The sequence below is a fragment of the Toxotes jaculatrix genome, chromosome 21 (genome assembly GCF_017976425.1).
Source record: "Toxotes jaculatrix isolate fToxJac2 chromosome 21, fToxJac2.pri, whole genome shotgun sequence".
Classification (NCBI taxonomy): Eukaryota; Metazoa; Chordata; class Actinopteri; family Toxotidae; genus Toxotes; species Toxotes jaculatrix.
This window is the reverse complement of record NC_054414.1, coordinates 10,810,885-10,838,697: the sequence shown is the minus strand read 5'-3', so window position 1 is coordinate 10,838,697 and position 27,813 is coordinate 10,810,885. Positions and strand designations below refer to the sequence as shown.

The 27,813-nt window shown below is 41.4% G+C and overlaps 3 protein-coding genes across 7 annotated transcripts; all 3 read right to left on the bottom strand.

Annotated features, from left to right (window-relative positions):
• Window positions 1-768: 768 nt before the first annotated feature.
• fam117ab (family with sequence similarity 117 member Ab) lies at window positions 769-8,195 on the bottom strand. Of its 2 annotated transcripts, XM_041029491.1 has the most exons (8): window positions 7,529-8,195; window positions 6,562-6,704; window positions 5,725-5,823; window positions 5,237-5,353; window positions 4,373-4,501; window positions 4,051-4,237; window positions 2,678-2,849; window positions 769-2,332 (listed from the first exon to the last, which is right to left on the bottom strand). In XM_041029491.1, exons 1-8 carry the CDS (start codon window positions 7,650-7,652, stop codon window positions 2,026-2,028), a joined length of 1,278 nt encoding a protein of 425 aa, XP_040885425.1. In that variant the 5' UTR covers window positions 7,653-8,195; the 3' UTR covers window positions 769-2,025. The 2 variants fall into 2 exon arrangements, with proteins under 2 accessions (XP_040885425.1, XP_040885426.1); XM_041029492.1 differs by lacking the exon at window positions 6,562-6,704.
• A 2,431-nt stretch (window positions 8,196-10,626) lies between these two features.
• Window positions 10,627-16,794, bottom strand: rundc3ab (RUN domain containing 3Ab). Of its 3 annotated transcripts, none has more exons than XM_041067392.1 (11): window positions 16,688-16,794; window positions 14,056-14,171; window positions 13,505-13,632; window positions 13,270-13,355; window positions 13,093-13,182; window positions 12,901-12,981; window positions 12,463-12,628; window positions 12,148-12,305; window positions 11,888-12,007; window positions 11,575-11,675; window positions 10,627-11,450 (listed from the first exon to the last, which is right to left on the bottom strand). In XM_041067392.1, exons 1-11 carry the CDS (start codon window positions 16,792-16,794, stop codon window positions 11,308-11,310), a joined length of 1,296 nt encoding a protein of 431 aa, XP_040923326.1. In that variant the 3' UTR covers window positions 10,627-11,307. The 3 variants fall into 3 exon arrangements, with proteins under 3 accessions (XP_040923326.1, XP_040923327.1, XP_040923328.1); XM_041067393.1 differs by having other exon boundaries at window positions 10,627-11,459; window positions 11,581-11,675; XM_041067394.1 differs by lacking the exon at window positions 11,888-12,007 and having other exon boundaries at window positions 16,688-16,761.
• Window positions 16,795-18,188: 1,394 nt separating this feature from the next.
• Window positions 18,189-27,387, bottom strand: pth3r (parathyroid hormone 3 receptor). Of its 2 annotated transcripts, none has more exons than XM_041029613.1 (13): window positions 26,998-27,387; window positions 23,598-23,703; window positions 22,607-22,717; window positions 22,265-22,389; window positions 21,907-22,001; window positions 21,449-21,602; window positions 21,142-21,295; window positions 20,981-21,041; window positions 20,824-20,890; window positions 20,654-20,748; window positions 20,365-20,506; window positions 20,200-20,241; window positions 18,189-20,100 (listed from the first exon to the last, which is right to left on the bottom strand). In XM_041029613.1, exons 1-13 carry the CDS (start codon window positions 27,061-27,063, stop codon window positions 19,666-19,668), a joined length of 1,653 nt encoding a protein of 550 aa, XP_040885547.1. In that variant the 5' UTR covers window positions 27,064-27,387; the 3' UTR covers window positions 18,189-19,665. The 2 variants fall into 2 exon arrangements, with proteins under 2 accessions (XP_040885547.1, XP_040885548.1); XM_041029614.1 differs by having other exon boundaries at window positions 21,907-21,998.
• Between the last annotated feature and the right edge of the window lie 426 nt (window positions 27,388-27,813).

Sequence of the window (27,813 nt, the reverse complement as noted above, 5' to 3'; positions counted from 1 at the left end):
TCTCATGTTCAAGGTTGCATTTTTTTTGCAAAGATTAAGAAGTCCTTAAACTACTAAGAAAAAAAAAAATGAAATGAAAGGATTGTTTTAAAAGTAACTTTAATAAGAAAGAAAAGCAGCAAAGCCTCAGACTAAGGAGACTGATTTGCCATGAATGGTCACAACGGCACATCAAAGTTCTTCCTGACTAACTGTATGGCCTTAAATGTCATGGTTGAATAACACAAATCTGCACACCCACACTGTTGATGTGACAGTGTGGGGAGGCAACGTTGCTGCAGCTGCACACCCTGCATATGTTTTCATCTTTTCTTTACCAGTGTTCTGATTTCACTTTGACCCAAATGACACCAATCACTGCAGACACTGGAAATTCACAGCACAGCATTAAGAGTTATGACTAATTTAATAAGCACAAAGACAACATGTTATCAATCATAAGTTTATGTGGACAGAACACAGAACCTGAGATAACAGCACGTCTCTAGCATCCACACCCACTCATTAAACACTGACCTTGAGGCATTTTTTGAGACAGATAATGTTTAAACGTATCAGCATTTCACCAGGATACTAAAACTAGTAGAAGAAGTTAGTCAGACAATCAGATTAGTTGATCCATTCCATCCACGTGCACACACATAAACAAAACACCTGTCAGAAACAATAAACCCAGGACTAATGTATGTTCCTCCACATAAAACCCTCTCCTGGAAGTGCATAAAAAAAATCCATCTGGTACAATATCTCATGTAACACCTGCCTCAATTATACCAACAGAACGTAACTAGAAAGTAACTGTTTTTTTTTTTTTTTAGCTTATGTTGCAGGTAATTGGAAAACGATGTAGAAAATACAAATACACATTACTACTCTTAAATTTACAATGAAGTACAAAAAGTGAATAAAAAAAATAAGAATTGCGACTCAAACGTAGCAGTTCAATTTGTGCAAACATGTCTACCATAAGTAAAACTATCTGAACATCAACTTGTCAGCTTGGCAGAAGAAAAGTAACATCTTCAGAGAAACATTTAGGATGACAGATCTACATCACTAAAACTGGTTAGGTAGTCAACTAAGGCTGTGAAACCTCAAAACTATAAACATACCATCAAGCATACATTTAGAACATTGAGGATTAAAGGGTTTTAGCCATTAACATGTGGGCAAGTTACTTATTTTTTTGCACGTAAACAAGATGACAACAAAAATTTGTACAACTTTTAAAGCCGGAATGTGTGAGCTGAAGCATTTAGGTATCGATGCTACCCAAGTCCAACAACTGGAATATTCCCTTCAGTCGACAATAATCAAAATGTGATTTCATTGTGTCACTTCTTCTATTTTTTTTTTTTTTTTTTTTAAATCAGGTAAATTAAAAAAAAAATGTACCCAACTGATTTGTCATGCTTTGTACACCAGGGTCAAGTTAGAGTCAAGTTAGCTCGCAAAAGAAGAAAGGAGCATTGCAGATAAATATCTGAACAGTTAAAACACAAGGAAACCAGGAGGGGTTTGTCTTCCTTGACCCAGACTCCTAACATTTTTGACAGAGATGACACACTGCAGTTAAAAAAAGAAAAAAAAAAGTTTCAAGTCTATGTCATGGCTTCTTTGGGGAAACAGAATAATCTGTGCAACAGGTGAGGGGGGGGTCAGTCACCCAGTACATCACATCTCAGATAGAGTTAAAGAGTAGGAAAGTGAGCGGTACTGTCATCAGACTGCCTCATCTCTCACACTTAGGTTTGGCTAAAAATAAATCTTTGGATAATGAAATGAATTTAGAGATGTTACAATGCCAGGAAACCCAAAACAAGTAATTTATAAAGCATATCCTTTGGGTTGTGTGTGAGTAGGATTTTCAGTATTATCTTTTCTGACATAGGGTTATTTTATACCTGTGTAGAAAAGGAATGGGCCTTTCCTAAAATAAAGCAACAGCAACAAACCTGTCCCACAACACTGAAAGATTTGTATTTTGCACAAGTCATTTCCACAGAAAAAAATCTGCAGCTGTGATCAGAAAGCAAGGCCCTCCCCAGAGCTTTCTCCCAAGACAGCGGAGACAGTGGCAGGAGGATCTGGAGCAGCGGCAACAGCAGCAGCCCGGTTGCCAGAGGACGTTGCCTGGCAGGAGCTTGTTCCTTGGCTTGAGCAACTGCCTGCTGGAGAGACGGCAAGGCTGCGGAACAACAGGTCCATGGAAGGGAGCAGGGGCTTCAGGAGGCTTACGGGGCAGAAGGCTGAGCCCCCATGGGGGGTGAAGTTTACCTTGTTGGGGTCCGGGCAGGAGGAGATGAGGACCGGCTTCAACTGGTGTGGAGTGCTACAGAACGAGAAGAGAAGTCTTTATCCCTGTAACCCACCAGTCACTGGTGTGCCAAGCTTTATTGTACCAAAAAATTGTAACATACTACAAGCTACAAACCCACAAGTAAGTTAAAGTTAAACTTATCAAAACTTTGTTAACAAAACTTAAAGTATTTTTTAATGCCTAACCTTAAACAAGCATGTTCTGGTGGCTATATTTTGGATAAATAACTTGTATGAGGACAAAATGAAAAACAGACTGGTAAATAATCACCACTAGAGGGCACCTGCGCACAGAAACAGTTGGAATTGAAGTAAAAGTCTTTTGAATACTTTCAGATGCAAAACAAAACAAACGCACCTGGTCTCCTCCCAGACTCGGACCTTCTCGCAGCCTTCTGGAGGTTCTCTCTGGAAGCAGCAGCTTTTGTTGGGCCCTGGGGAAGAGGAGATGAGCAGAGGGAGGGAGAGGTCACCCTCATTCTGGGAGGAGACCGGAGACAGGAGGCACATCTCTGAGCTGTCTGTTAAACCTGAAAACAAGAGGTGAAATGTAAGTCAGTGTATGTTTAAAACAAGATCTGTGTACGCATTCCTTATTAAGACAGTTAACTACTCTTAACTGTTATCAACACATGAAATAAATTAGCAGCAAGATCTTGAATGTTGTCTCCAGTATTAAAGAACATTTTTAGTTTGTAAGATCACAAGTTAATGAAAATGTAGTCCTTACAGACAGTCTGTCTAGTTAGGCCACCACTAACATGAACTACATGTTGTATGTGGTTAAATGTTTGGTTTCACAACAAAAATAGGGACACAAAAGCACAACAGTATGTAACCTGTAGGTCTGATTTCTTCTTTTTTTTTTTTTTTTTTTAACTTGTGAAAGAGGGAGACGTGATATGTGAACAGGTAGAGACTGAACAGTTCCAGCACTGGCCTTAAAGCAAAACAAAATGTGTTTCAACACAAGACAGGGGAACAAGACATTACAGAACTGAAGACAAATGAACCTGTGCCTGAATATTTAATCTGCTGATATATGACTGAGGATTTTTAAAGTGATCAGTCTGGAGCTGGAGTTTGTTGGAGCACTGCTGTAAAAAGCCTTTGACGATTATCTCCCATGTATTCATGATATTATGATGTTCAGCTTAACCCCTGCGTTGATTAAAGAGTGCTTTGTGTTTTGTGTGTGTCTAAGAGACTTTCCTGTGTGATTGTGAATGTGTGCACAGACAGCGGTTTTCTGATTTTAGGTCACATCTGAGTGGTTTTTTATTTTAGGCTACTTCTTGAGTAGCAGCAACAGGTGTGAACACATAAGTTTACTTTCCCTTTTGTGATATGAGTTATCTCCATTTTAATAATAATAACTTTTTAAAGTTACATATTGACATTGGGCTTAAGTTACGGATTTCCAGGTTCATGATAGCAGGCAAATGATCTCCGCAATCCTCCAGATCTGTGAATTTGTGAAAAAGACTTTCCAATGACTGGATAGTGAACTTCATACAGTTTCTGATTTGATGTGATGAACGTAAAATGCCCCATTTGAAAAGAAGTTGATGAACTATCTGTATTATGAATGTGGTCAGGGCCAAAAGCCAATAAAGGCACCACTTTATGTGCTAAATCAAAAGTGAAAGCCATGGTTTATGTAAGAGAAAGTGCACTGTTCTGTTTGTAACGACCCTAAGACTGAATGACACGTTGTGCTGACAAACTAACCTTGGTGCAGGTCCAGAGGAGCGTCTTCAGAGCTGGGCAGGGAGGTGGAGGTGTAGTTGGGAGAGCAGCAGGGTGAAGGGGAGGTGGAGTATGAGGACAAAGGTGTGGTGGCTGGGTCACTCTGAGACCCACTGCTGCAGCTCTGTGGAGGGACCGGAGCCCGGTGACCATCTGGAACCTCAAGGAGCTGACAAGGGAGAAACAACAGTATTTACCCTGCGCTATTAACATAAAGTGTTATGTTTAGGAATTTCTTCCCTTCTTTAAAACAGTTCCTGAGCTTTTCCGTGTGTGTGCTGTGTGGAGGGTGAGTGGCAGTTACCCTGTGCTGAGGATGGGTTGGCTGGCAGATGAACATGCCTTCCAGCTCCTGGTTGAGGCCCTCCACGCTGCAGCGCAGTCGAGGGACCAGTGTAGACAAGGGAGCGAGAGGGATGGGAATTGGCTGAGTCTGAGGACACACAAACAAGTTAAATGGTATTTAAGCCGCATCCCTCCTGAGGAGCAACAGATCAGACGCTTGTTGCCCCCCCACTTCTCCTGTCGGTTTTTCTTCTTTCCTCTTTTTGTGAAGCTCTGTGAGCTACATTATTTGTTTGAGGAGAGCTGTATAAATAAAGCTTGTTATTTTTATTACTAAATCAAATCCTGAAGCCTTCCCCTGCAGTGCCCAAAACACATTCCTCATGAGTTAGGTATTAATGCAACGTCTGCTGGAGATATCACTTAAATTTTCCACATTCCACAGTGATAATTAAAACTAGCAAGCGTAAATGTCCTTATTAAAATGCTATAAACACTTTCAGCTGCACATCAGTTTTGTTATCTTTGTCGTGTCACCACACTTTGGTCTGAAACCACCTCAGCCCACTACGAGTGGTTACACGCAACAAGACAGTGCAGACCAGCTGTGCTAAAATGAAGAAGTACATACTTCGCTCTGAAAAGCAGAAGCAGTGGGATGTAGTGGTCTTCCTGTTGCTTCAGTGTTTTATTTCATTCACTTCCTGCAGTGAGACACTCTTTTAGTCACTGAGATGAATGTAATCAGTCTGGAGTCTACTTGTCTGGAGACAGTTGTTTTTGTCAACTTTTCCTGTTTTAAAAAAAAAAAAAATGTGCACATGCATGCATGCATGAAGTAAGTGGCACGGTGTGTTTATGTGTGTTGATGATGTCAAGGTACCTGAGCAGTTCCTAGGCTACAGCTCCGCTGAGGATAGCCTCGCTGACAGTCTTTGTCGTGTCCCCCTGAGACTGCAGGTTTGCTGCGCTGCTGCAGCTGTTGTTTTAGTTTAGCAATCTGAAATGAACAGAGGGTCATTATCAGGCAATTAGCTTGCACACACAAATGCACAGACCAAGTCCTTTAAACGTACTTTGCAAGATCCCTTCAAACAGGCATCTTGAAGACTTTTTTTTTTTTTTAGTAATAATAATCTGATCACGAGATGTTCAGATAAAAGACGTGATGAGGAGTCAAGCTCCAGTGAAAGCTGAAAAAAAGGGAAGTTTCTTTAGAGATGAGGTCATTTGCTCTCTCTCTTGTTGCTCAATGCTGTCAAAGTAATTGAGTCAGGCCTTTTTTAAACAGCTCTTCGATACGAAAGTACAAAAAAAAAAAAAACCCAGTTTAGCAAACAGTAAAGTTGAGCAGTAAAGGCAGATACTGACCTCCCGCAGATGCTCAGCGCTGCCCCATGACGCTGATCGTTTGTGGCTGCTGCTGCTTCCTCTCCTGCTCTGTGAATTATCTGACCACGAGTCCGGTGTCTGGGGAGGAAGAAACCACAATATTGTCAGCTGCCATAAGTATCCTCAAAATAACATAACATGAGACCACAAAATAAGTGTATATATTAAAGCTCTGCCCTGAAGCCCCATTACCCAAATCTGAGGCTGGAAACTGTGACATTGAAGTCACATATTATCAGAAGACTTCAAACATATTTTACCAGTAGTTTCACACTAAGCACAGATCAGCTTTTCATGCTCAAAGGCTGATCTGCTGCCACATCACACCATCCACACCCACAGACTGTCTCTTCACACTTGTAGAAGAGCAAAGCAGCAGGAGAAACTGAAAAACAAAGCGGGGGGGAGGATGTGGGCAACCAAAGAGCAGTGGCGAGTGCCTGCACACAGAGCAGAGAGGATGGGTGCAGCCAAAAAGGCCTCGTCAGCTGAGTTCAGGGACTGTTCTCATGGTTGTGGTTCTCACTTCGTAATAGCTATGCAAGCAGTGGACATTCCCTCCCACCGTCTGTCTGGTAGCAACTCTGTTCTCTGCAGAAAATGCAGACTAATCTTCCAGTGTGAGCCGACCCTACCTGCCCCCCAAAAACACCACTAAATAGACACATTAAGGATTTAAAAATATAAAACTATGTTCAGTGATTCTGACTATTGAAAAAAAAAACTCAGTAGTTAAGTAGTTTTGTGACAAAACAGCTTTGATTCACACTTGCCAGCATTATCACGTTCACACTAGAATTATCATCTGGAGCTGACCTGAGTGGATTTGTCCTTGCGAGAGAGGCTGCTCTGACCCTCTGGTTCTTTTGGCCAGTGTCCCTGCAGGTACGGCCCAATGATGGCATCGAGAGACATTGTCCGTCTGATGCCAGAGCTCAGCTGGTGCAATTTGGTCTTTCCTGTTGTCAGTATCAGAGGCGAAGGGTTAAAATTACCTGCAATGTCTCAGTTTATCAGTGAAACAACTGTTAAAGTTTGACTCTGACAAAGCTTTGAGCTCTTATAGTTATTAAGCCATTATTTACATTTATATCTCAGAAAACACACACATAACATTGCTGTTAAACAGTACTAAAGTAAACAATCAGTATGTCAAATTAGTTTGAAAGGATGTAAATTAGTAACAGTAAGCAAGCTTTAAACTACTTCATATTACCACTCACAACATCTATACCTAAAATGATTTGCTGATTAATTATCTGATAAACAGAAAATTCATTGCTAATCATTTGGAAAATAGGTGGTTTTTAAAAGGAAGCATGCCAAAACATTTGCTAGTTCCAGGCCATCAAATATCAGGATTTCCTGTTTTATTCATCTGATATAATTAAACTGAATGTCTTTGGGTTTAGAGCTAGCAGTCTGAAGCATCGCCCTTTGCTCTGGGAACTTTTAATATCTATAGAGTAATAACTGCTAAACTGTATTATCTGCACTACCATATTTCTATTTATTATTCTTTCTTTTATTTATTTATATTATTTTTTTTATTCTTATTCAAATTTTTCAGAATGACAAATACATTAACACTTTAATATATGTACAGGAAAATGTAGACAGTAAACATCATAACACAGCTCTAACAAGGAATAACTGATTAGTAGTTGTCAGTTAGAAAGTTTATTTTTAATGTTTTGTTACAGATAGAGATGCTGCACTGACTTCGATATTGACATTATTGTAATAAGTTATCCATGCAGTGTAACAGGTGTTAGGCCCATACCTGACTTTCCATCCCTCCGGTTTGAGCGAGGTTTGCTGGCCAGCTGATAGGGGATGGTGGCCTTGAGGGGCTGTGGACCCAAAGCAGTCCCCCGGGTCTGTCCAACTCCACTTCGGCCAGACATGTCTCCAGTAGTAAACCTGGGACCACTAAGCTCCTCACTGGCTGAAAAGTAGCAGTGGATGTCCTGCCTGGGAGAAATGTGGGGGCGCTCTGTGGAAAGTGGCTGGCCAAGTAACCAGCTGCAACTCTTCCTCCTCTGATGATGATGACTATTACTAAACCGTTGCAAAAGTCAGGCTTGACTTATATAAATACCATTTCCAAGCAAACTACCTCCTCTGCTTAGCTCGACGAAACGTTACTAACAGCTTGTGATCAAGTCTTCGGCGGTGATCATACTTTTTCTTTTTTTTTTTTTTCCTCGCTTGTGTGCGAGTTAGCAGCCTAGCAAGCAAAGTTTCTTTGTGAGGATGTTGAGATATTTCACCCAGTTGTCGAACAAAGAAGCAACTGTAGCTTCAAGAAGTCTCTTTCACGTCAACTCCTACGTCTTCTGAGCAAACCTGAAAGTATATTTCATTGTAATTCTTCGGTCTGGACCGTGATTTGGTGGCGAGGTGGTCACAGTTACTTTGGCCCTCCGTGTTCTCGTTTCAACGTAAACTCCAAACACTTCCACTACCACCACCACGCTGGTGTGGATTTAATTATGTAGTGGGTGGGCCCAACGCCCAGTCTCACTTTTGATTGGTTGGTAGAATCGCCGACTTCAATACTATTGGACTGTCAATTCGTCAATCCCCGGAAACGAGATCTTGCTGTCACCGCCCCCAATTCATATCTCCTGCTAACCTATTTTCGCTGTACATACAACGCTTGAGCTTTTTAAAGTCTGTAAGTCCGATAACTTAAACTATTAACCGTGACACTGATAATCCATAATCTACTTTTCAAAACTACATTAATGGGTGAAGTCACTGTAATTTACCATTTTAAGTACACTCAGATGCCATATCTTGCCCCGGTGCCCATGTATTTAAAGGGCCATACCTGTGTGTTCAAGCTTTGTCATTACAAATGATCAGTTGTGGAAGACTAACTCAGATCTACTACTTAAATAAAAGAAGCAGTGTAGAAATGCTCTGTTACAAGTAGAGGTCCCTCATTCAAAACTTTACGTTTTTTTAAAAGCACTTTTGCAGAATGATCCAATGTTATACATTATATTTTTGGATAGTTATAATTTATGCATTAATGTGCAAACATCACTAACGTTGCAGCTGGTAAATGTGCAGCTAGCTATTAATTACTTTGTGTACTGCCAAGGAGCTTAATCTATAATAACACAGAAAATGAATGGAAACTCATTCAATACTGAACAAAAAGGAACATGATTGGATGTCTACAACACTGTAGCATGACTTGCAGAAAGTTTAGGTGATCTTTAGTTACTGGGCTACAACACACAAAACCACTGGTGTGATCTTCTGTTTAATTCATTCATTCATTTCTAGGCTAATTATTTCATCACACTATCTTGAGGCCCATTAAATCATCCCAGCTGGGCGTGTGTACACCATCTGGGTGGACTGTGAGGTGGTTTTGGGTGGTATATGTGCATGTGTGAGACAGTGTGCATTGTGGGAGATAAATGCCCTGACTCTGTGTAAAAGGGAGTGCCAGTGGTGGGACAGGAGCAGGGGACAAAGATAACATGACATGCACTTTTTACAAACAGATCCTAGACCTGTGCTAAGACTCCCAGTGTCCCCTCACCCAAACATAACTGGCCTAAAATGAGCATTCACATACGCGGGATCTCAGCCCATGGTTAGATAACATGCTTGCGTGTCTGGCACACCAGAATGGGAGTGAAAGTGCTTTATCACAAAAGGGTGAAGTGCTGAACCATGTGTCCAGCAGCCTGCTCATCTATCTAGTGCAACTGCACTCAACAATTGATGTCACTTTCACAAAACAGCCAAAGACAAAACCTGATAACTAAACCCAACTTTTCACAACCCCTTGGCCTCCACTCATTTACTGCCAGGCAGTTAATTGGACAGTATGTCGACCTGGAATGTGCCTCCTACATAATGTGTTTCTACCGTTTACCAAAGGGCCTTCAGCTGCTGTTTGTTTAGCTCTGTGTGGTTGTCTGTGTTAATGAATGAATGATCCTAACCTATGACCTCGCGCAGGCTATTTCAAACCCATTTGAAGAGAGACGATGTCATGCTTCACAAAGTTAAGCTACAAAGGGGAGATGTGAAGACAAAAAGTGACCAAGGCGTGGGGGGAAAGAGCGTGCCAAGAGATTTCTTGGTCCTACAGTAAATGAAATTGCTATGATGTCAGTTATTCATTTAGAACACATTTTATTCTGCTCCCCAGCAGCTGGTGGCTTTATAGGAAAAGTCAGGGATTGCCAAAGTCATTAGAATTCCTCATCTGGGTGCCATGAATATCTGTACAAACTTTTGTAGCAATCCGTCTAACATTAGTACAGTGTTAGTACCATCAGCCGAATGCCAAAGAGTACTCCACTGGTTTAGCATGACACTCCTCTAACACTGTTTTTCAGTGTGGATAAAAAACAGACAGGTAGTGCATACCAGCATTTAATGTTTCAAAAAAAGGCAGTTTTATTGCAATTTTAAACAACACAACATATCCCAACTCTCAACAACACTGCATGAGATTGCAATTTACATAATGATAAATGATACGTATGATAAGTATGTCATGAAATGAATTATAATATAAAAAGAAAAGATCACGGGGGGGGGGGGGGGAAGACAAAAAAAGACAAAAAAATCTAAAAACAAATGAGTGACACAAACGTTGCACATTCACTATTCCTCTGCTGCTCAAACTACTCTATCAAGCCAGGTTTGTAGAAAAAGACAATGAAAACATTCATTCTGCATAGTCACAATGCACTTTGCATTTGTATGCAATAGATATTATGTCTGTTTTTTTTTTTTTATGTTCACATTGCAGTGCCTCTGCAAACCCTGGTAGCCTGACAGGTCTTGTGTGTCACATTCTAAAATCTGTATCTAACCTATTGTTTTATTGAATAAGGCCTAAACTGTCATTCATCCTAATATCATAAAGCTGTGTCTGTTAATTTTTAAATAATCTCCATCATAAAATCCTCTGGCCACATTTTTTACTCATCACATTAAAAGCCTCTCTTTTTTTTTTATCTCTTTCCATCCTCTTTTATAAAAGTGTAATATAATATGGCAAAACATCCTCTCTGTTTCCTAAAAGATTATAACAGTTTATCCATCCTGCCGGTATTATACAACAGGCAGAATAAGATACACTGACAGACTGATAAGACACCGACAAATGGACAGGTACATACAGAACAATCCTACAGTGTGTTTTGATGAATGTGACCGGTACAGATACATGACTGTAATTGCACAAAATCAAGCGTCATGGTGTAAGAGAGGTCAAACTTGAACCAGTTGTTTGCATTCCAGGAGGCTTAATCATGTCAAGACAATGAAAGACAGTGAAACTGAAGGAGGCCGTCGGGCAGTACAGCAGCTATTCCTGCATCTTTGCTGGACAGTCTCAGACAGGGAGACTACTCTTTCACAAACGCTTAAAAGGTGTAAGTTGAGAGTGTGCTGGGCTCAGAGCGTAAAGGTAAAGGGACTCACATAAGGGCCACGAAAGAGAGCGCATTTGTCCACATTTGTTTTCATGTTGAATTGTCTCAGTCTGTTAAGTGGTTGGCAGTGTTTCTTTGGTGCCCCCTAGCTGGGAGAGAGGGCAGGACTGTTCTCTGTGCTGATGTTTACCAGGCACTCACTGGACTTGAGGCTAGCCAGAGACTTACAGCTTGGGAGGGAGGCCAAGGACCCACACAGGCCCATCATGGAGGGGGTGTAGTCCTTTTCTGGAGGAGTGGGGACAGACATAAAAAGGAAGAGTCAATTAACGTGCACATGTGTGTTTATTAATTTATTAACTCACAAAAACACAGTGTTGTACAGCAAATATGTGGCTGTTTAAAAGGTTACCTGTGCACCAAGCTCCTCCGTTCTGTTTCCCATCAGTCCTCTGGGAGTCAGAATCTAGGCTGACCTCCACCGACAGCAGCTCTGTGCTGGGGAAACTCCTCCTACAGGTCAACAGTACAAATTAAGAGTTAGAGTTAATAATAATGCAGAGTTCTACCCGGCAGACCTGAAGTTACAGGAAAAGCAAGTATCATATCAATATACAGTGTATGGGCATGTATGTGAATTACGTTTGTGATATGTGGACTGTAATATACAGTATGTATGAATAAGAATGGCCCAAGTAGGGAATGTGACGGACACTCAGTCAGACCTGCGGAACAGCTTGACGTCCTCTTGGCTGTTGTATGGCTGGAGCGTCGGCCACTGGTTAACCAGGGGGACTGAAAGGTTTTTGGCCAGGTGATTGGAGTCACATGGAATCAAGCTTGTCCTGACAAACATGAGGGCACAATATGAGGCAAGAGCAATCAATGATTCTTCACAAAACCTTGTATCTTTGTGTTGTATCACTAATGTACTGAGGAATGAGGAGGAGAAACCTGGACAAAAACACCTGTCTGTTGCACTCACAGTTGCTCCTGAAGCTCCAGGACTATGGCCTCCAGTTCCTTCTTTTCCTGCTGGCTCTGGCTCTGGAGCTCCTCCAGCCGGGCCTTTAACCTCTTGTTCTCAGTCTCTGTGTTCTTCAGCTGGGACTCACGCAGGCGCACAAGCTCCTCCAGGTAACCCTGACAACACACATCCACACTGAGTGAAAAGAAATATCCCCTCTCAGCTGACTCATTTTATTTTACATATGAAACAAGATATGACTTATCACTCAGTGGAAACATGGTGAAATGTTCTTGTGAGTAATATCATCTTGAGTATGTTCAGGCTGCTCACCTTCTGAGCATTGACAATCTTGAACCTCTGCTCCATCTTGCGACACTTTGTGCTCCAGCTCTCCTCGTCCGTGACCAGGGGGATGTAGGGGTGTTCAGGGACGCTGTCATCACTTGTGCTGCTGTCAACACTGTGTTGATCGTCATCGTCACTCATGTAATCATAGCTACAACAGAAACAGTCAGTTTGATTGTTTTCAGGCATCCGGTGTCTCACTGACTTTGTGTGTACAGTATGCTTGAAAGAGTGGACAAAGTCTATCAGTGGTGGGTATGTGATCAATCGAGTTATTTATCTGACTGGTTATACAAATAGCAATGCACCGATATAACTAACCCCACAAGACATTCAAAATGTGTTGCTATTCAAACTATCAACAGAACTAGAAGATTATATTGGTTCTGACAAAGCTTTTCTCTGCAGTGTCAATGAATATACCTCTGAGTGAATTTCAAGTATGGTGTGTAATCAATCACTGCAGAGGATTTTCCATCCAAGGACTCCCCTTTCAGACAGAAACTGTGGAAGAGAAACCACACAGATATCAGACAAAAAAACAAAAACAAAAAAATAAATAATAAATACCCAAATGTAATTGTATAAAAGTCAAGTTAAAAGCCAAAGGTCAACCTAAAGTCTATGGCTCCAAGACCTATGAGCATCCCTGTAAGGACGGTGGCCTCTTCTCTTAACATGATGGCTCCTTCTGCATAGAACCTCCTAAAGAATACAGACAGATACGAACATGTGGGAACATGGTTCTAGTAGGGATGCAGTGACACAGCTGTATAGTTAGGTGTATGTTACCTGGTTGTTCTACTGTCCCTCAGAGCAGTAGCGATGTATTCAGACAGCCTCTTCTCCATCAGGGCTACTCTCATCCACGCTCGGCCCTGTAGAGGTCACCAAAGTGTAAGACACTAATGTTTCTGCCATCACATCACTCTTTGCTTTCACATTTCTCATCATATAAATCTGTTGTACATGCACAACTTCCAACGTAATGTGGTCATCATCATTACCATTATTATGTAGAACTTGCCTTGGCTCGTGAGGTGCCGATGTTTTCCATGCTCTCAATGCTGCTGATGCAGCTGTTGGGGACTTTAGCACAGGCCAGGCGGATGTAGTCCCAGTAACTCCTCTGACCATCAAACCAGCTGCCTGAGCCTAAGAAGAGAATGAATGCAACATGAATATAATCTATTATGTATAAAGTGTTTTACTTTAAGTGAACAGTGGGAGTCCTTGGCCAACTGCTGCAGCTACGGTGTGGGTGATTTTACAGAAGAAGTCCTCCTGATGCAGGAAGTCCACAGTTTTTGCCCTCACACTTAAAAACTCAGAACAAATTTTCATGCCGAGACACTACAACAACTCTTGTACATTGTACAATTGGTCTTTCATCTCCTGTTTCTACAGTTTTAATAATGGCCAAATATGTGTTGTTCAATATTGTTTCTTGCTTTTATGCAAGTTGCCATTCAAAAACTTTGTCTAACTTTTTATGGTGCTTCTTTGGAGAATGATCTTCTTATTGAATTTTTTTAACATGCAGACAGTCCCTGTAAATATTTCTTATATGTTCCTTACCTTTGAAACGGTGGCTGAGGATGTGTTCAACGATGGCTGCGAAATTGATGAACTCCTCTGATGAATCATCGATGGGCTCGGCTGTGTATTTCTCCAGCAACGTCTTTACTGAAAACCTATGTGTGGCATAGTGAGAGAGAAAGAGAAGTTTTAAACAAAGAGTTTAGTTGGCTGTAATAAAGTCACCATGGGAATAGATTAGTCAGAGAACAGGCTAAAGGATTACGGCTTTCTTTGTTTCAGTTTACTGTTGGAGGAACACATCACAGATCAAACTATAATTACACTTTTTGGAATCTGTACTCGATAAAAACAATTCACAAAAGTCTGTGTAAGAATCTAATTATGACAGAACATAATGTTCTGCCAATGGAATGAATTTAGCAAAAGAAAGTCAATGATAATAAAAACTGGAAAATGAATCAATTCAAAAGCAAGTGGATCAGAATCCAAATTGTATGTGTTAATGTCCATCCCTTGTGATTGTTTCTTCAGTAGAGCTGGATGTCACCCATCTAACTGTGAGGAGGATGTTCAGGGAGAGCTTACAGGAAGCTCTAACAACTCAATTTACTTGAAATTATGACTCTAGTTTTTATAGTCGCTTTAAGTCCTGTGATGCACTTCCCTGTAGCCTACCACGCACGTTTGGATGTATATGTTTAGCAAACACCTTCCTGCCAAATGCCCACCATAAACAGTTTAAGACATACAGTGAGGAGAAAAACATTGGGATTGTTCTTAAAATAATGTAATGTCAACAGTGATTGACAATACCTGATACAAACCGCTGTGGCATGGCTAAATGTTAAACAAGAACCAATATGGATGCTCTAGTGTAACAATGTACCGGCATAATTAAGGTTTCAGTTTCAGCTGACCTCCTGCCATAATATATGCACCACAGACCATAACCCCTCCTTGTTCTGCGATAATTAAAATTCAAAGTTTATTTCAGGCAACCTTTTCCTTCTCCTGAAATGACCACACCTAAATATTTTCCTGAAGACTAAATAATTCAGCGGGTCTATTTGCTACAAGAACACCTGCCAAATGCTATTTATCCAGTGACAAAGAAATATTCTGTGAGGTGAAAGGGGCCATATGGACCAGAAATCTCATCGTTGACACGGCCTTGAAGTGACCACAAGAAACAACTGCGTGCAACGTCAGCTATGTAGACAATTTACTTAATATTAACTGGACCAAAAAATCATTTCAGATAGATACTGGTCATGTTTTACTGACTTTGGAATCACCATGTTTAAGTTTCAGTGGCCAAATGTAAACAGTTTTCAGTTAAAGACATCTGAGTGCTTTACAGTACATACACAGTCGGTTTGTGAGGTGTGTGTGTGTGTGTGTGTGTATAAGACAATGCCTATCCTAACACAAGCCACAGAGGCAAGTGATTTCACTCCCCATTGTTCCAAGGGCAACAGTGTCTCATTCAGCGGCTCTGACCGTGGCCAGACACTGGACAATAAATGCCTGACTATCCTCAAAATGAGCACAATCCCCTGTGTATTCTCTGAATTACAGACAGCAGGGCCGTGACATGACCCAGATACACCTGACAGTGGCTCAGCAGAGGCATAGTCTTGTTCACCTGCACAAATGTCTGAATGTGAGAGTGTGATGTCTGTGGGTGTTTAATAGGTGTTACCCCCCCGCTTAAAATCTACATTAAGTATGACAAGGATATACTGTGTGAGTGACTGCAGTCCATATGACTTAAAGCAGACTCTCGGTGCTGGTTGAGTTAACTGAGTTAATTAAATTTGGTGCTACTAACAGTAAGTGTGGGTGTTTACGTTTTGAAACAGAACAAAATGTGGTTCGTTTGCTGTCTTTCCTTAAGGTCTTCTCTCTAAGCTGTATACATGAATGAATGAATGCATGTTTGCTGAATCCCCTCATAAACATACTCCTTATTGAATGTATATGTAGGTCTATATGTTTGCATATGTGTACACTGTGTGGTTCAGAGCCATACATGTACAGTCTATGCATGTTTATATTTGTTTACACTCTGCCAAAGGCGTTTAAGTATCAACCTCTCTCTAACAGCCTCACAAAGTCCAATCAGGACTTGATGTACAGGCTTTATACTGCCTCCCTGCCCCGAGTCCCTGGGGTGCCAGCTAGTCCTTGCCCCAGGAAGGTTGTCGTCATAGCAACCACGCCATCAGTCGGGTAGAAAATAAATCGCACTGACAAAGATGACAACGCTAAACTCACATAGAGAGGCCAGTCCGTCTGAGTGCTGTCGGATTTTTACATAAAAATAGTACCTGTCATAAAAGGTCGCTGGTGCACGGAGCGGCTTCCTGTCCGACAAGGCCCACTGTCGGTACAGAGTTCATTAAAACGACTTATTATAAGGATGACGTAAACGTGGATGTCAAAATAAATCTTTTTTGAGAATCTGTGTTGAGAATTAAAAAAAAAAAACCCAAAACACCAGGACCATTGTATTGTGATGCTATAAAACAGACAAAATCTCACCACATGACCACTTAGAATAAATGCAGCATCCAGCCCAGTAAAACCTCCAGTCACATCAGACCACAAAACACATACACGCGCACACACACACAGACACACAGCATCTCTTTGACAATAAACTGACCTGCAGACGGTGATGAGGTTTTTTCTCTCCACCGCCACGTTCCTAGCCGACGCTTTTTTCGAGACATCTCCCATGGCCATCGCTGCCTGCAAGCAGCCGGGCTCCATGGAGCAGCAGGAGGCAGCCCTGATATCAAAGGACCCCTCCCTGTCGGCCACCGGCCCTCCTCATACACTTCTTCTGGATGCTGAGAGAGGATGCTGCCCGCCCGCATCAGAGCCGCTGACAGGCAGCGGCGGGGGACACGGCTTGATACATCAGATACGCCGGGACAAGCGGTGTGTTGTTCTGTTTTTATGATTACTCTTATACACAGAGGACTCAATTACATCTGTGCTCTCTCCCTCTCTCCCTATTTCTGTCTCTGTCTCCGCCTCTTTTTCGACGCCATCGTGACGCCACCGGATCATCTCTCATCATGCAGCCTGAACATGACGAATCATCTCAGCTGTACGCTTTTACATCTCTGAACATGTATGTTTCATGTCTCTAGTTTGCCTCAGTTATTGTGCAAATGAGATGTATTCCCCACAGATAAATATAACACACTGACACACACATAGCCAATGAACTGGTGCTTTTTATACATCATTTGTGTGCATTGTGGAGTGTGTAAAGTACTAAAACCTCCAACTACTAACTAAAAAATAGTAAAAACTCTGATGGGTCAGTCATTACAAACTCGTGCTGTGTGTATAAAATGATACAGAAAACAAATTTGATTTGATTTTAAATTTTTTCCCAAATGTTCATTGCGTGTTTGCATGTTATCCCTTTTTGTACTTGTAACCACTGTGTTTCTGTGTCGTGACAGAAGTTTCTGTAGTTTAATTTCTTGTTCAATAACAGCTTCTGAAAATGGGATTACAGTACAATGAGGGTGATATCATATCAGCACCACCGCTGCAGTCATCGTGCTGGGTCATTTCCTCCTGCTGTAATTTCCGATCAGTCTCCTCTTCTTTCGCCTCCCTCTCTTCTTTTTACTCCTCCCATCACCAGCAGAGATTGTTGTTGTGTATATGGAGCCTGAACCAAGCTGAACTGAATCTGTGAGGTGTCATCACAAAGCTCATGGAGACCCTTTGGTCCCAAATCTTTTCCTCCCTAATGAACTGACAGCTGGTTGCCACCATACATTGCTTTGTGGGGGTTGGGTTTTTTTTTTTTTTTGTCCTGGTGGAGGAGTAATCACTCATGCATATCTGTGTCTGGGGGTTCCATATGTTTTGATGCTTTGTATTCCTGTTTTGACAAGATCAGGTCTGTGACTGTAGTCTGCAACCTTAAACTGAGCATTAAAAATCTACTTAACCTCCTCTCCTTCAGTGCCACAGTAATGTGCTTTATGTATTTAAGTTAAAAACAAAACAAAAACACACACACAAACAACTACAAGACTAAATGCAAGTCATTCATAGCCCAAACATTTTGTAAGGAAGGTCTCAAGTCCACAGTGAGAGAAACCTGATGACATCTTTAGGTTTATTTTGTTCAAACTTTAGACAGTTGCTCTTTCTGCTTTGCTCAGTTCAATTCACTAAATTCAGGCTTAGGGTTTATTAAATTATCATGATTATATCACACTGTACATATCATATAACCACCGAACAGAAATCTGGACACCTAAACAGTCCTAAAATATTTACAGGCACAATTTCCTTTCTGTTAATCTTGTGAATACTGGTGGCTTGTGCTGCAGGTTTGTCACTCACTCTCGAGGTCTACAAACAGTTCAGGTGCCCCATGCTCCAAGCCCGAGACCTGTGGGGAGTGTGTGAAATTCTGGGTGGTGTTGTGAAAGCATTCAGGGCAGAGGTTACGCGGCAAAAGGAGTTGGGGTTTGGCCTGCAACAGGCAAAATGTTTGCGTGTCAGCCCTCAGGGTCCTGTCAGACTGACAAATGGGGCTCAGTTCACAACAGTGGACAACAACAAAGGTTCAGAGGGGGTTTCTACTTGTCTAGACACAACAAAATCTTAAAAATAATCGATTTGGGACAGCTGGCTTGTTTACAGTGTTTCCTCTGTAATAAATGTGTGACTGGTCCCTAGAGGTCAATATTCAGAAAATGGAGGATCACTATATCAGATTCAGAGACAGTGGCTGCACACACATAAACACACACACACACACACACACACACACACACACACACACACACACACACACACACACACACACACACACACACACACACACACACACACATGTGATGGGAAAGATGTGAAGAGGGAGAAAAATCACAAAAGTGATCTCACTGTTTAAACATCCAGGTCTGTCCTTTGACTTTTCTGAATTCTCTGCAGCATCACATCCTCACACATTATTTAGCTTTATTTATTTTTCCTCACTTTTCTTTCACATCAATTGAAAGCATAAAAAAATCATATACACTTCATGTACACTGAATGGAATTAAATAGAACTCACATGAAATCCATCATAGAGAGTTGAGGTCATAGTACAACATAAAACGTCCTGGTCCACATGTTATGCATGACAATGCCTATAATCCTTGTTTGGTGCCTTAGATTTGACTTTGCAAACTAAAAACATGTCTGTATTCCTGCTGAAATCCACTGAAAGATCCAAAAATCACTATTGTTGTTGACAAAACAGCATCTGCTCAGCAGCTGTTCTGCAGCTTTCGATCCCATCACACAATCTTCCTCAGTGGCTGTCACAGAGTTGTAGATGCTTAAATTTCCATTTTTCTGAGCTCTTTAAGAACTGCCCCTTGAAGCTGGCTTGCAAGATGAGATTGAAAGTTCATTACTGACCCACAACAGAACAATCTCAAAGCAGGTATTTCCTTGAGATGTCTGCTTTGGTAGAGCAACAGCTCTGTGTTTGCAATTGCAAATCAGCATGGAGGATTTTGTACAGATGACCACTCTAGTCAGGTGAAGTCCATCGGCATGCACGAGTCCAATATTTCTTTTATGCTCATCGGACTCATTTACTATCTCAAGACAATCACAAGATGGTTTCCAGCTCTTTCAGAGATAAGGAGCTGTCTGGATCTTCTGTTCCAGGGGTCTGGGTTGAAGGTGCTCCATGACTTCTGGAGTCATGATTTCCTTTGCCGGTTCTGACATGCCTGGCAAAAACTCCTGAGGTCTCAGTATCACCAGGCACATATCCCGGGAGGCTGGTTTGCGGGTGGAGGGAAGTGTGGCGTGGCGGTCTGACCCCTGACCCACCACCGGCAGCTCCACCTGATCCCACCACACCTCCAGTGAAGGAAAGCGCTCTGGGATTGGCAGCGGACAAGCTGACACTGTGTGTGGTGGTGTGTGACATCATGCCGCCATAGTAACAGCTGCCTCCGCTGCTGGTCATCCTGGCTTTCTGTTTGAGGTCCAGAGCCAGGCTGCGTCTCAGCCAGGCCTTCTTTACCTCTGCCTGCACCTGAGAACAGGAGGAGGAGGAAGGAGACCAGCACAAAGTGCATGTTTTTCCTGAGTAAAAATGAATTTCTTAGTAAAAACTAAACAATGGCTTTATTACCTCCCCATTGCAGAAACAGTAGATAAATGCCACAAAAAAGCCCTGAAAAGAGGAAATTGAGATTTTGTTAAAAAAAGAAGTAGCTGTATTCTTTTATCTAAAAGAATTATTAAAGCTATAATTACTTGTAGAGTGAAATGTGTATTTGCAAATGTGTATTCTGACCTGTGAAGAGTTGAAGAACATCTCGTAATGCATCTGCACCTGCCACAGCAGCCCGGTGACCTCAGTGTAAGGAAGAGCCATGAACACCATGTAGTGAACTCCAAACAAGGGCATGAGGACTAATGTGGACTTGAGCAGCTTCCTGTCGATAAAGAGCGGAAACATTCGTTCAGCGTCAGCAGATGGTGGCCAAATAACCACTTGAAAGATTTCATGACGAGAATTTTTAAGTAGCGAAACCGTCAGTTTTCACAGGTTATCATTCTTGGAAGGTTGAATGAACAGTTACCGGTACTGCTGTCGAGGATCCAGTTTACCAGTGTTGGTTTCCCATAGTTTAGAGGCCAGTACTCGGATTATGTTGACGAAGAGAAGGAAATTCACCTGCAGGGGCAGAGACACAAACCAAAGTGTCTAATAACCTTCAACAGTATTTACATGTAAATTCCTCTTCCTTACAACAATGGCTGCCAGAATGGGAACTTGATAGATCCACTTCAGGTTTCCAGCACTGATGTCCCAACATCTGAAAACACAGACATTAGAGGTCAAGTGAGGATTTGTGATAGAGGTGTCATGTAAATACCGGACACATAAAATGTATCACATGACTCACTGCGTGTCTGCCAGTGATGCTCGTGCACTGACCCAAATGGACACAAACACAGCTGGAACACCTAAAATGAGCAGAGAGAAAAAAACACTGAGAAAGAGTCAGTGTTGATAATTCACTGCTAGCCCTGTATGTGACAACAGAGTAGCTCCAATGCCTCTTACCCCAGCCGATGATGGTGAGGGCCCACAGGTAGTTCTTGTCAGAGAGGAAGGCCATGAAGATGAGGCTATGTAGGTACAACCCCTCCACCAGGATCCAGTAGTGATTGGTTGCCAGGAAGTACAGGAAGAGAGTAACAGCAACTTTACAACCAGCCTGAAGACACAAAACAGGAGGCAAACAAAGCTTTCAAAAGGCCATAAACAGCTGGAAAGTGAATTAAATCTGTGCAAAAATACATAAACAAATATCTATTTTCAGAAAAACTACAGATAAATGGTAATGAGTGTAAAAAGGCATATGGTTTACCATATGGGGCTTCTGTGCAGTGAACTCAGGCTCAACCTCACTGTCATCAGATATGGAGTAGAGCACAGCGTCCTTCACGAAAATGCTGACTGCTCGGCATATGAAGGAGGTGAAGAGGTGAATGTGGATGTAATTGCGTGTGCAGTGCAGACGCCTGGAAGTGTGAGTGTGCGTGCATGCGTGTGTGTGTGTGTGTGTGTGTGTGTGTATGTGAGAGAGTGAGAGTGAGAGAGAGAAGTTAGAATGAAAAATGTCTCATAGGGATGGTAACCAAATTATTGCACAATTTTTCTGCCTCTTTCAGGGGGTTATGAAATCAATATTAATAGCATCCTCTCACTTTTATGAGCAAATACTTTCCGTTGTATATTCCTATGAAGATGGAGGCAACTGACTAAGGATGATAATAATTTCAAGATGGAGCCATGGATCTCATTTTCTAGTTTTCTGTTTCTTACTTGAAATAGCAGAGGATGGAGACTGCCACCAACAGCGATGCTAGAGAAATGGAGTAGCCAACGGTGTACATGAGATGGAGTCTCTCAAACACCTTCTGAAACAAAACAAAAACATACTCAGAGTGTGCATGTGTGCAGATGCACAGCAGAAAAACACTAAGTCAGAGTGGTGAAGCTAAAGAGCAGTGATTGACCATATTTCAGGTTAAAATCAATATTACACGTGTGACACTTTTACAGGCTCCAGACAAACCCTCTATAACACTGTCGGTACAGTTCAGTCTGTCCACCACCGGACAAATATGCCCGATCACACACAGTCTACATACACATCTAGTCAAAAAGCACACGTACACACCTCCTCTTGGCTCCTGTGGTTGGAGGTCAAGTATGTGGTGCACTCAGTGTAGTTAGCCCAAGTGCGGTTGATACTGGAAACCTGCTCCCAGTTTCCCGATGCATCACACTGGCGGTAGGCTCGCCCTGGGCCACAGGGGTGCAGGACATAGTCACGGACAGTAGAACATTAAACATTAACAGATGTAGATGATCAAATACTGGATGAAATCATCCTCTTGCCTCGTGTTTTTACTGCAAGGAAGTTTCCATAAGCCATTAGGATGAGGCTTAGATGTTAGTGCTTCATGTTAGTGTCTAATGAGGACTGTATGTGTACTGACACACTGTTGAGCTCTCCTACCTCTGTGGTTGAAGTCGTAGATGTACTCTGGACACAGCACTGAGACCAGCTGACCCGCTCTGCTCCGTGGCCAGCAGATGATCCCGTCCCATTCTGGGATGCAGTCGCCCTCTTCACAAAAAAAAAAACAACAGAGAAACAGATGTTAGCGATTTTATATCTAGTGGGGTTACATCCATGGAAGGGAGACTGAACATGGCCACTGGGAACACGCTCCAGAGGCCCAAACATGGCACAGTCAAAAGTAGTAATCCTGATCCTTTAACACTGTGGACACTAAATATGAAGCTGATGGCGGCAGCCAGTCAGCTTAGCTTCACCCATCATTGTGCCTCTCTTCTTCTGACTAGGGCTCCATCTTGTAAAATTTCTTTTTCGAATACACAATTGAATCAACAGATCTGGAAACACTGTCATCAGCTCCTGCGTCATAGCCTCAGTTGAAAATGTCCCGCTGTTATCTGCACCAGCATTCAACTCTGTAATCACAGTGATATTTGTCAGCAGGATATTGGATGGGTGTTATATCTGATCCTAAATAAATCATGATTATATATTTGGACGTGCACTCACTGACCAAACTGGGTACGCTTAGTAAAAACCCTTACTTCCCTAACAGGGACAGCTTTTGAATATTTTGAAAGGAGGAAAAAGTTTTCAGCCCGGTCAGCATATTCAACATACTCCCAATGTTGACTTTTTACCTGGAGTAAGGGTTTAAATGCAGACTCTACCTACAGATCATATGTCACAACTAAAAACTCGCTGAACTGATTCACAATCACAGATAAAACTTTTTTGTCATCCTTGCAGAGACTGATTTAAAAAAAAATAATAATCAGGAGGTTCAGTGTTTTGTGTTTTTGCACAATAAGTAACAGAGCTGTTGATTGACACATGCTGAAATCAAACTTTAGCCCAACCAAGCGAAACCGAGCTCCATCCTGTTCATATTTCTGATGAATAAAATGATCAGTAGCAGAACACAAACCTTTAACCAGGGCCATTTGTGCCTGGATGTTCCTTTCACACCTGGCATGTGCACCAATCAGAACGTAGATCTGCTCGTCTCGTGTGATGACATCATCAGCGTCTATCTGTAGAAGAGACAGAGAGATGGTTGTAAAATTGTTAATGAAAATATGAAAGAAACGCCACATACTGTTGTTCGAGGAATACAAGCAGGCTCTTTACTGTGAATGGCATGGAACAGAGATATACTTTCCAACCGCCTGCAGTGTTTATGGATGCATTATATAATAATTTAGATGGTGCACAACAGGTAAATAACCTGAATTGTATCAATAGAAAAACAGTGACTATGATCAACAATATTATGTATCTGACATAAGCAGGTTCTAACCTCTTAGCAGTGCATTAAGTGTTTCTGTTAGTTTTAGAATACTGTCCAATGCATGTTGTGCAGTTTTAGATTTTAGGTGTATTTCTACCTTCCAGACAGCTGTTAGTTTCATTTCCTTAAACTGCACTACAAAGTCTGCCACTGGATTTTCTTACTATGCAAACAAACCAGCCAAATTAAATTAATCTAAAATTCTAAAATACCTATAATACCTATGAAGGATAAAAAAAACAAAACACTTTTAACGCAGTTAAAACGTGTTTGCCATTTGTCCAAGCCTCAAGAGCAACTTCAGCTCATCTGAGCAGCTTTCATCCGCACATTCATTCATCTCTTGGTCCATCCACAGACATTAGAAGCTCCCTGATAAAAAAATCTCTCTGAAGTCTCTTTCCAACCAGGGTGATCTATCAACCACAAACACTCCCAAGGATCCGATGTGCTGCCTCCAGGTGTTGTGAAATAGTTGTGAGAGGGTGCGGTATGTGATGATCCCCCGCCAACCCCTTTTTTCTGCCTTTGGCCACATGGGGGCCTTGTCCTAAGGACCTCGGCCATGCGGGTGAGAGATGGCCTACACAAGAAACTTTGTGTTCCTCGGTACATTTCACAACAGAACAGCAAAACTAGCAGCGAGTCAACAGAACAGTGAGAGGGCAATGATAAGACAGAAAAGGTATGAAGACAGAAAAAAGAAAAAAACGTTCAGCCGAACGTAAAAGTTCAGCTGAGAACAGAACATCCAAAGACATGATTGTCTGTGACTTTGTCCTTTCAGCAGTAGTTAAGTAAAAATTTGAGGTACTTACACTCTAAGTGTATATTCATTTTCTGCTACTTCGACTTTATACTTACAGATATTGTAGTATTTGCTATATTCTTATATTTATTTGACAGATAGAAATTTACATAAAAAAAGCAAATGATAAGTTTATAGAATACACTGTATTGTAAAAGATTCAGTATTAAATATGCATAAGTATTAAATATCTAATCAATCATAGGGTCCAATTTGTTGATTATTTTAAGAATATTTTGCTGATAATACTTCTGTACTTTAACTCAAGTACTATCAGTACAAAAATAGGCTGAGTAATTCTTTTTTTTTTTGTATGGTATTTTTTTTAAATTGTGGAATTTGTACTTTTGCTTAAATAAAGGATCTTGGCTTGAGTCTTCCACGGCTGCCTCTCACAGTCGTCTTTCTTGCAAGCTAAACAAAACTTTTCACTCTTGTTAAACAGACTAAAGCCCAACTGGAACAATTTATATTGATGGGTATGTGATAACTAACATTCTTGGCCCGGACCATTAAAATAAACTGCCAGTGGGTGTACAGTGTTTCCAGTATTGTAGCACTCCAAATGCTGAACAGCTATCATTTCCTACAGTGATTTGTTTTGGGAGGGGACTCTCAGCCAAAGTCAATACAGACATGTTGAGCAGCTCAAACCACTTGTTGTTGTATAGTGGACTGTGGATACACTGTGGACTGTGGCTGGGATGACAATGCTTAAAGTGTGTATATGTGTGTGTTTTTCTGGGTCCATAATCCCATTTAAACACATCAATTATTGATGACACTCAAGTTTTAAACAAAACAAAGTCCTTGACCTGTTCCTCAACAAAACATCCTCAAAAACTACAGTACGTCGACATGCAGCATGATTCAATACACGAAGATCAATTCAGTCGTTCAAGTCATTCACTTTTCTTTGAATGGAAGCATTTTCTGCTGACGGACAGGAACTGTTAGCAAAACAATTAGTCTTAAACATCCCCTCACTTTTGTGCCATGATTGAATTTGCCCCCTCAGGCCTCTGCTTTGTGTAAAGTGATTTTCAGGTTGACTGAGCAGGCGGTTGTAAGTCTGCCTTACGTCAACACTCAGGATCGACCCAGGGAAGATGAAGAGAAGAGGCTCAGAGGCAACAGTGGTTAGAGTGAGCTGCAGGAAGGTCATGCTTCAGCGGGTGAAAGGTTAAAGGGATCTGAGCTGACAGAGGCCTGTGAGGTGAAGCAGACCACAGGTGATTTCTGATGGTTCAGACTGAGGACTGATGTTTTGGTTTCATGACTGCTGTTGTGTTGGTGTGATTGTTTGAACGTTTTGTTGGTTGGTTTTTACAGGTTTTTGTCTTAGTCAGGGAGATGTCCGAGGTTTGTTTTCTCCCACAAACTCATTTGCCCTGAATAAAAAAAATCATTCTAATATTTTTACAGGACAGTACTCTTTATACTGCTTTGACACTGTATGATGAGGCTTCATTGGCATCTGATCTGACTTTGTTACACACTTGGAAATAAACTGTTTTATAAATATTTAGAAAGATACGAAAAATCAATATTCTTCAGCAGTACTGCTGAAATAAGTTATTCCACATCGTCTTATTTGTCAAAAAAGCATAAAGTTACACCGCTCATCTGTGGTCGGTCTTGCTGGTGAATAGCTGGCATTTTTCCTGAAGCACGAGATAAATCTGTGTCCAAATTTCAAACGCTCAAAGAGAGTCACAGATACATGAAATTTTCTATATTTGGCCCAAAGTGCAGCAGTGTGGGGGTGTTATTTCTGACTCACTGTCATAATAGAGTGTAAGATATGATGCTACTCTGCGAAAAGTTTAGTTTTAGAACATAAAAAACATCTTTTGATTACACTGGACTAAGAAACTGAGAATTTACTCGCTGCTGTTTGTTTTATTCAAGTTGATGATATCCCACAGAAAATCATGCTCACCAGCCTGTCAGCACAAATATAAGATTATTATTATTTCAGTCAAATAAGATCTGTTCTGACCCACTAGATTGTATTTTTGCACAAATAACATAAAAACTGCTGAAGTGTTGCTAATATTCATGCTTAAATCTGTTTGAGAGACTAAAAGTAAAAGCAAAGCAAAAGTGTTCTACCCTTAGTTGAAAAAAAATCTTTGAATAGGAGATAATAGTTATTTAACCCATACAATCAATGAAGTAATCAATAACTCAATCACCCAAATACTAGGATAAGTAGAGTACACTTACCAGTGCAGACACTGTTATCACACAGTGGAAAAGAGCCAAGGCACTAATTCCCGGTGCACACAACATGACGTCTTTTCTACTGTCGACTTAAACACAACGAAACACAGCTTTCAACACACTCTCAGATTATTTTATCCTCCTCAGGTTGTGTTGAAGGAACTTGTATCCCAAAGTTAAAGACTGTTCTTCTTCTCTGGTGCCCCATCAGTGCTCCTTCAACAGATATTTTCTGTTTCATCAGTCAATAAGAACTGCCTTTTAGGGTCTTCTTGAGCTCTGGGGTCTCTTGACCTCCAGAGAGGATGTTTTAAAAAATCTTCCTTTTTCCAGGTTTCTCCTTGAAGCTCAGTGGACATCTCTAGTCAGGTTTGAGGGACCATGTTGCAGTCAGTGTGTGGTGTAAGAAGGTTTCTGTGGGGAAGAGAGAGAGAGAGAGAGAGAGAGAGAGAGAGAGAGAGAGAGAGAGAGGAGCACTGTGGCAGAAACCTCCTCCTTTTGCACTTCTTTGGACTGTTGTCTGTTGATGGGTTGGCCTTGATTGGCTGTGGCTTCCATCTCACTTAACTCTTTGTGCTCCTCTAGTGTGGTCTTCTGTCTCTGTCTTGTCTCCTTTGACCCAGTTCTTTTCCAGACAAAATAGTCTTAGGTGATTATGCATGTGTTGATCCCACATTAAAATAAGTTAATGAGGAGTTCAGTACGGCATGTTCCTAGTTTTTGAATCAGTGTGCCTTGACTGACTGGTTCCTATTATTTTACCCCATCATCATAAATAGAAGCAGTATGATTTAACAAACTTAGGTCCCACGGGAAGAG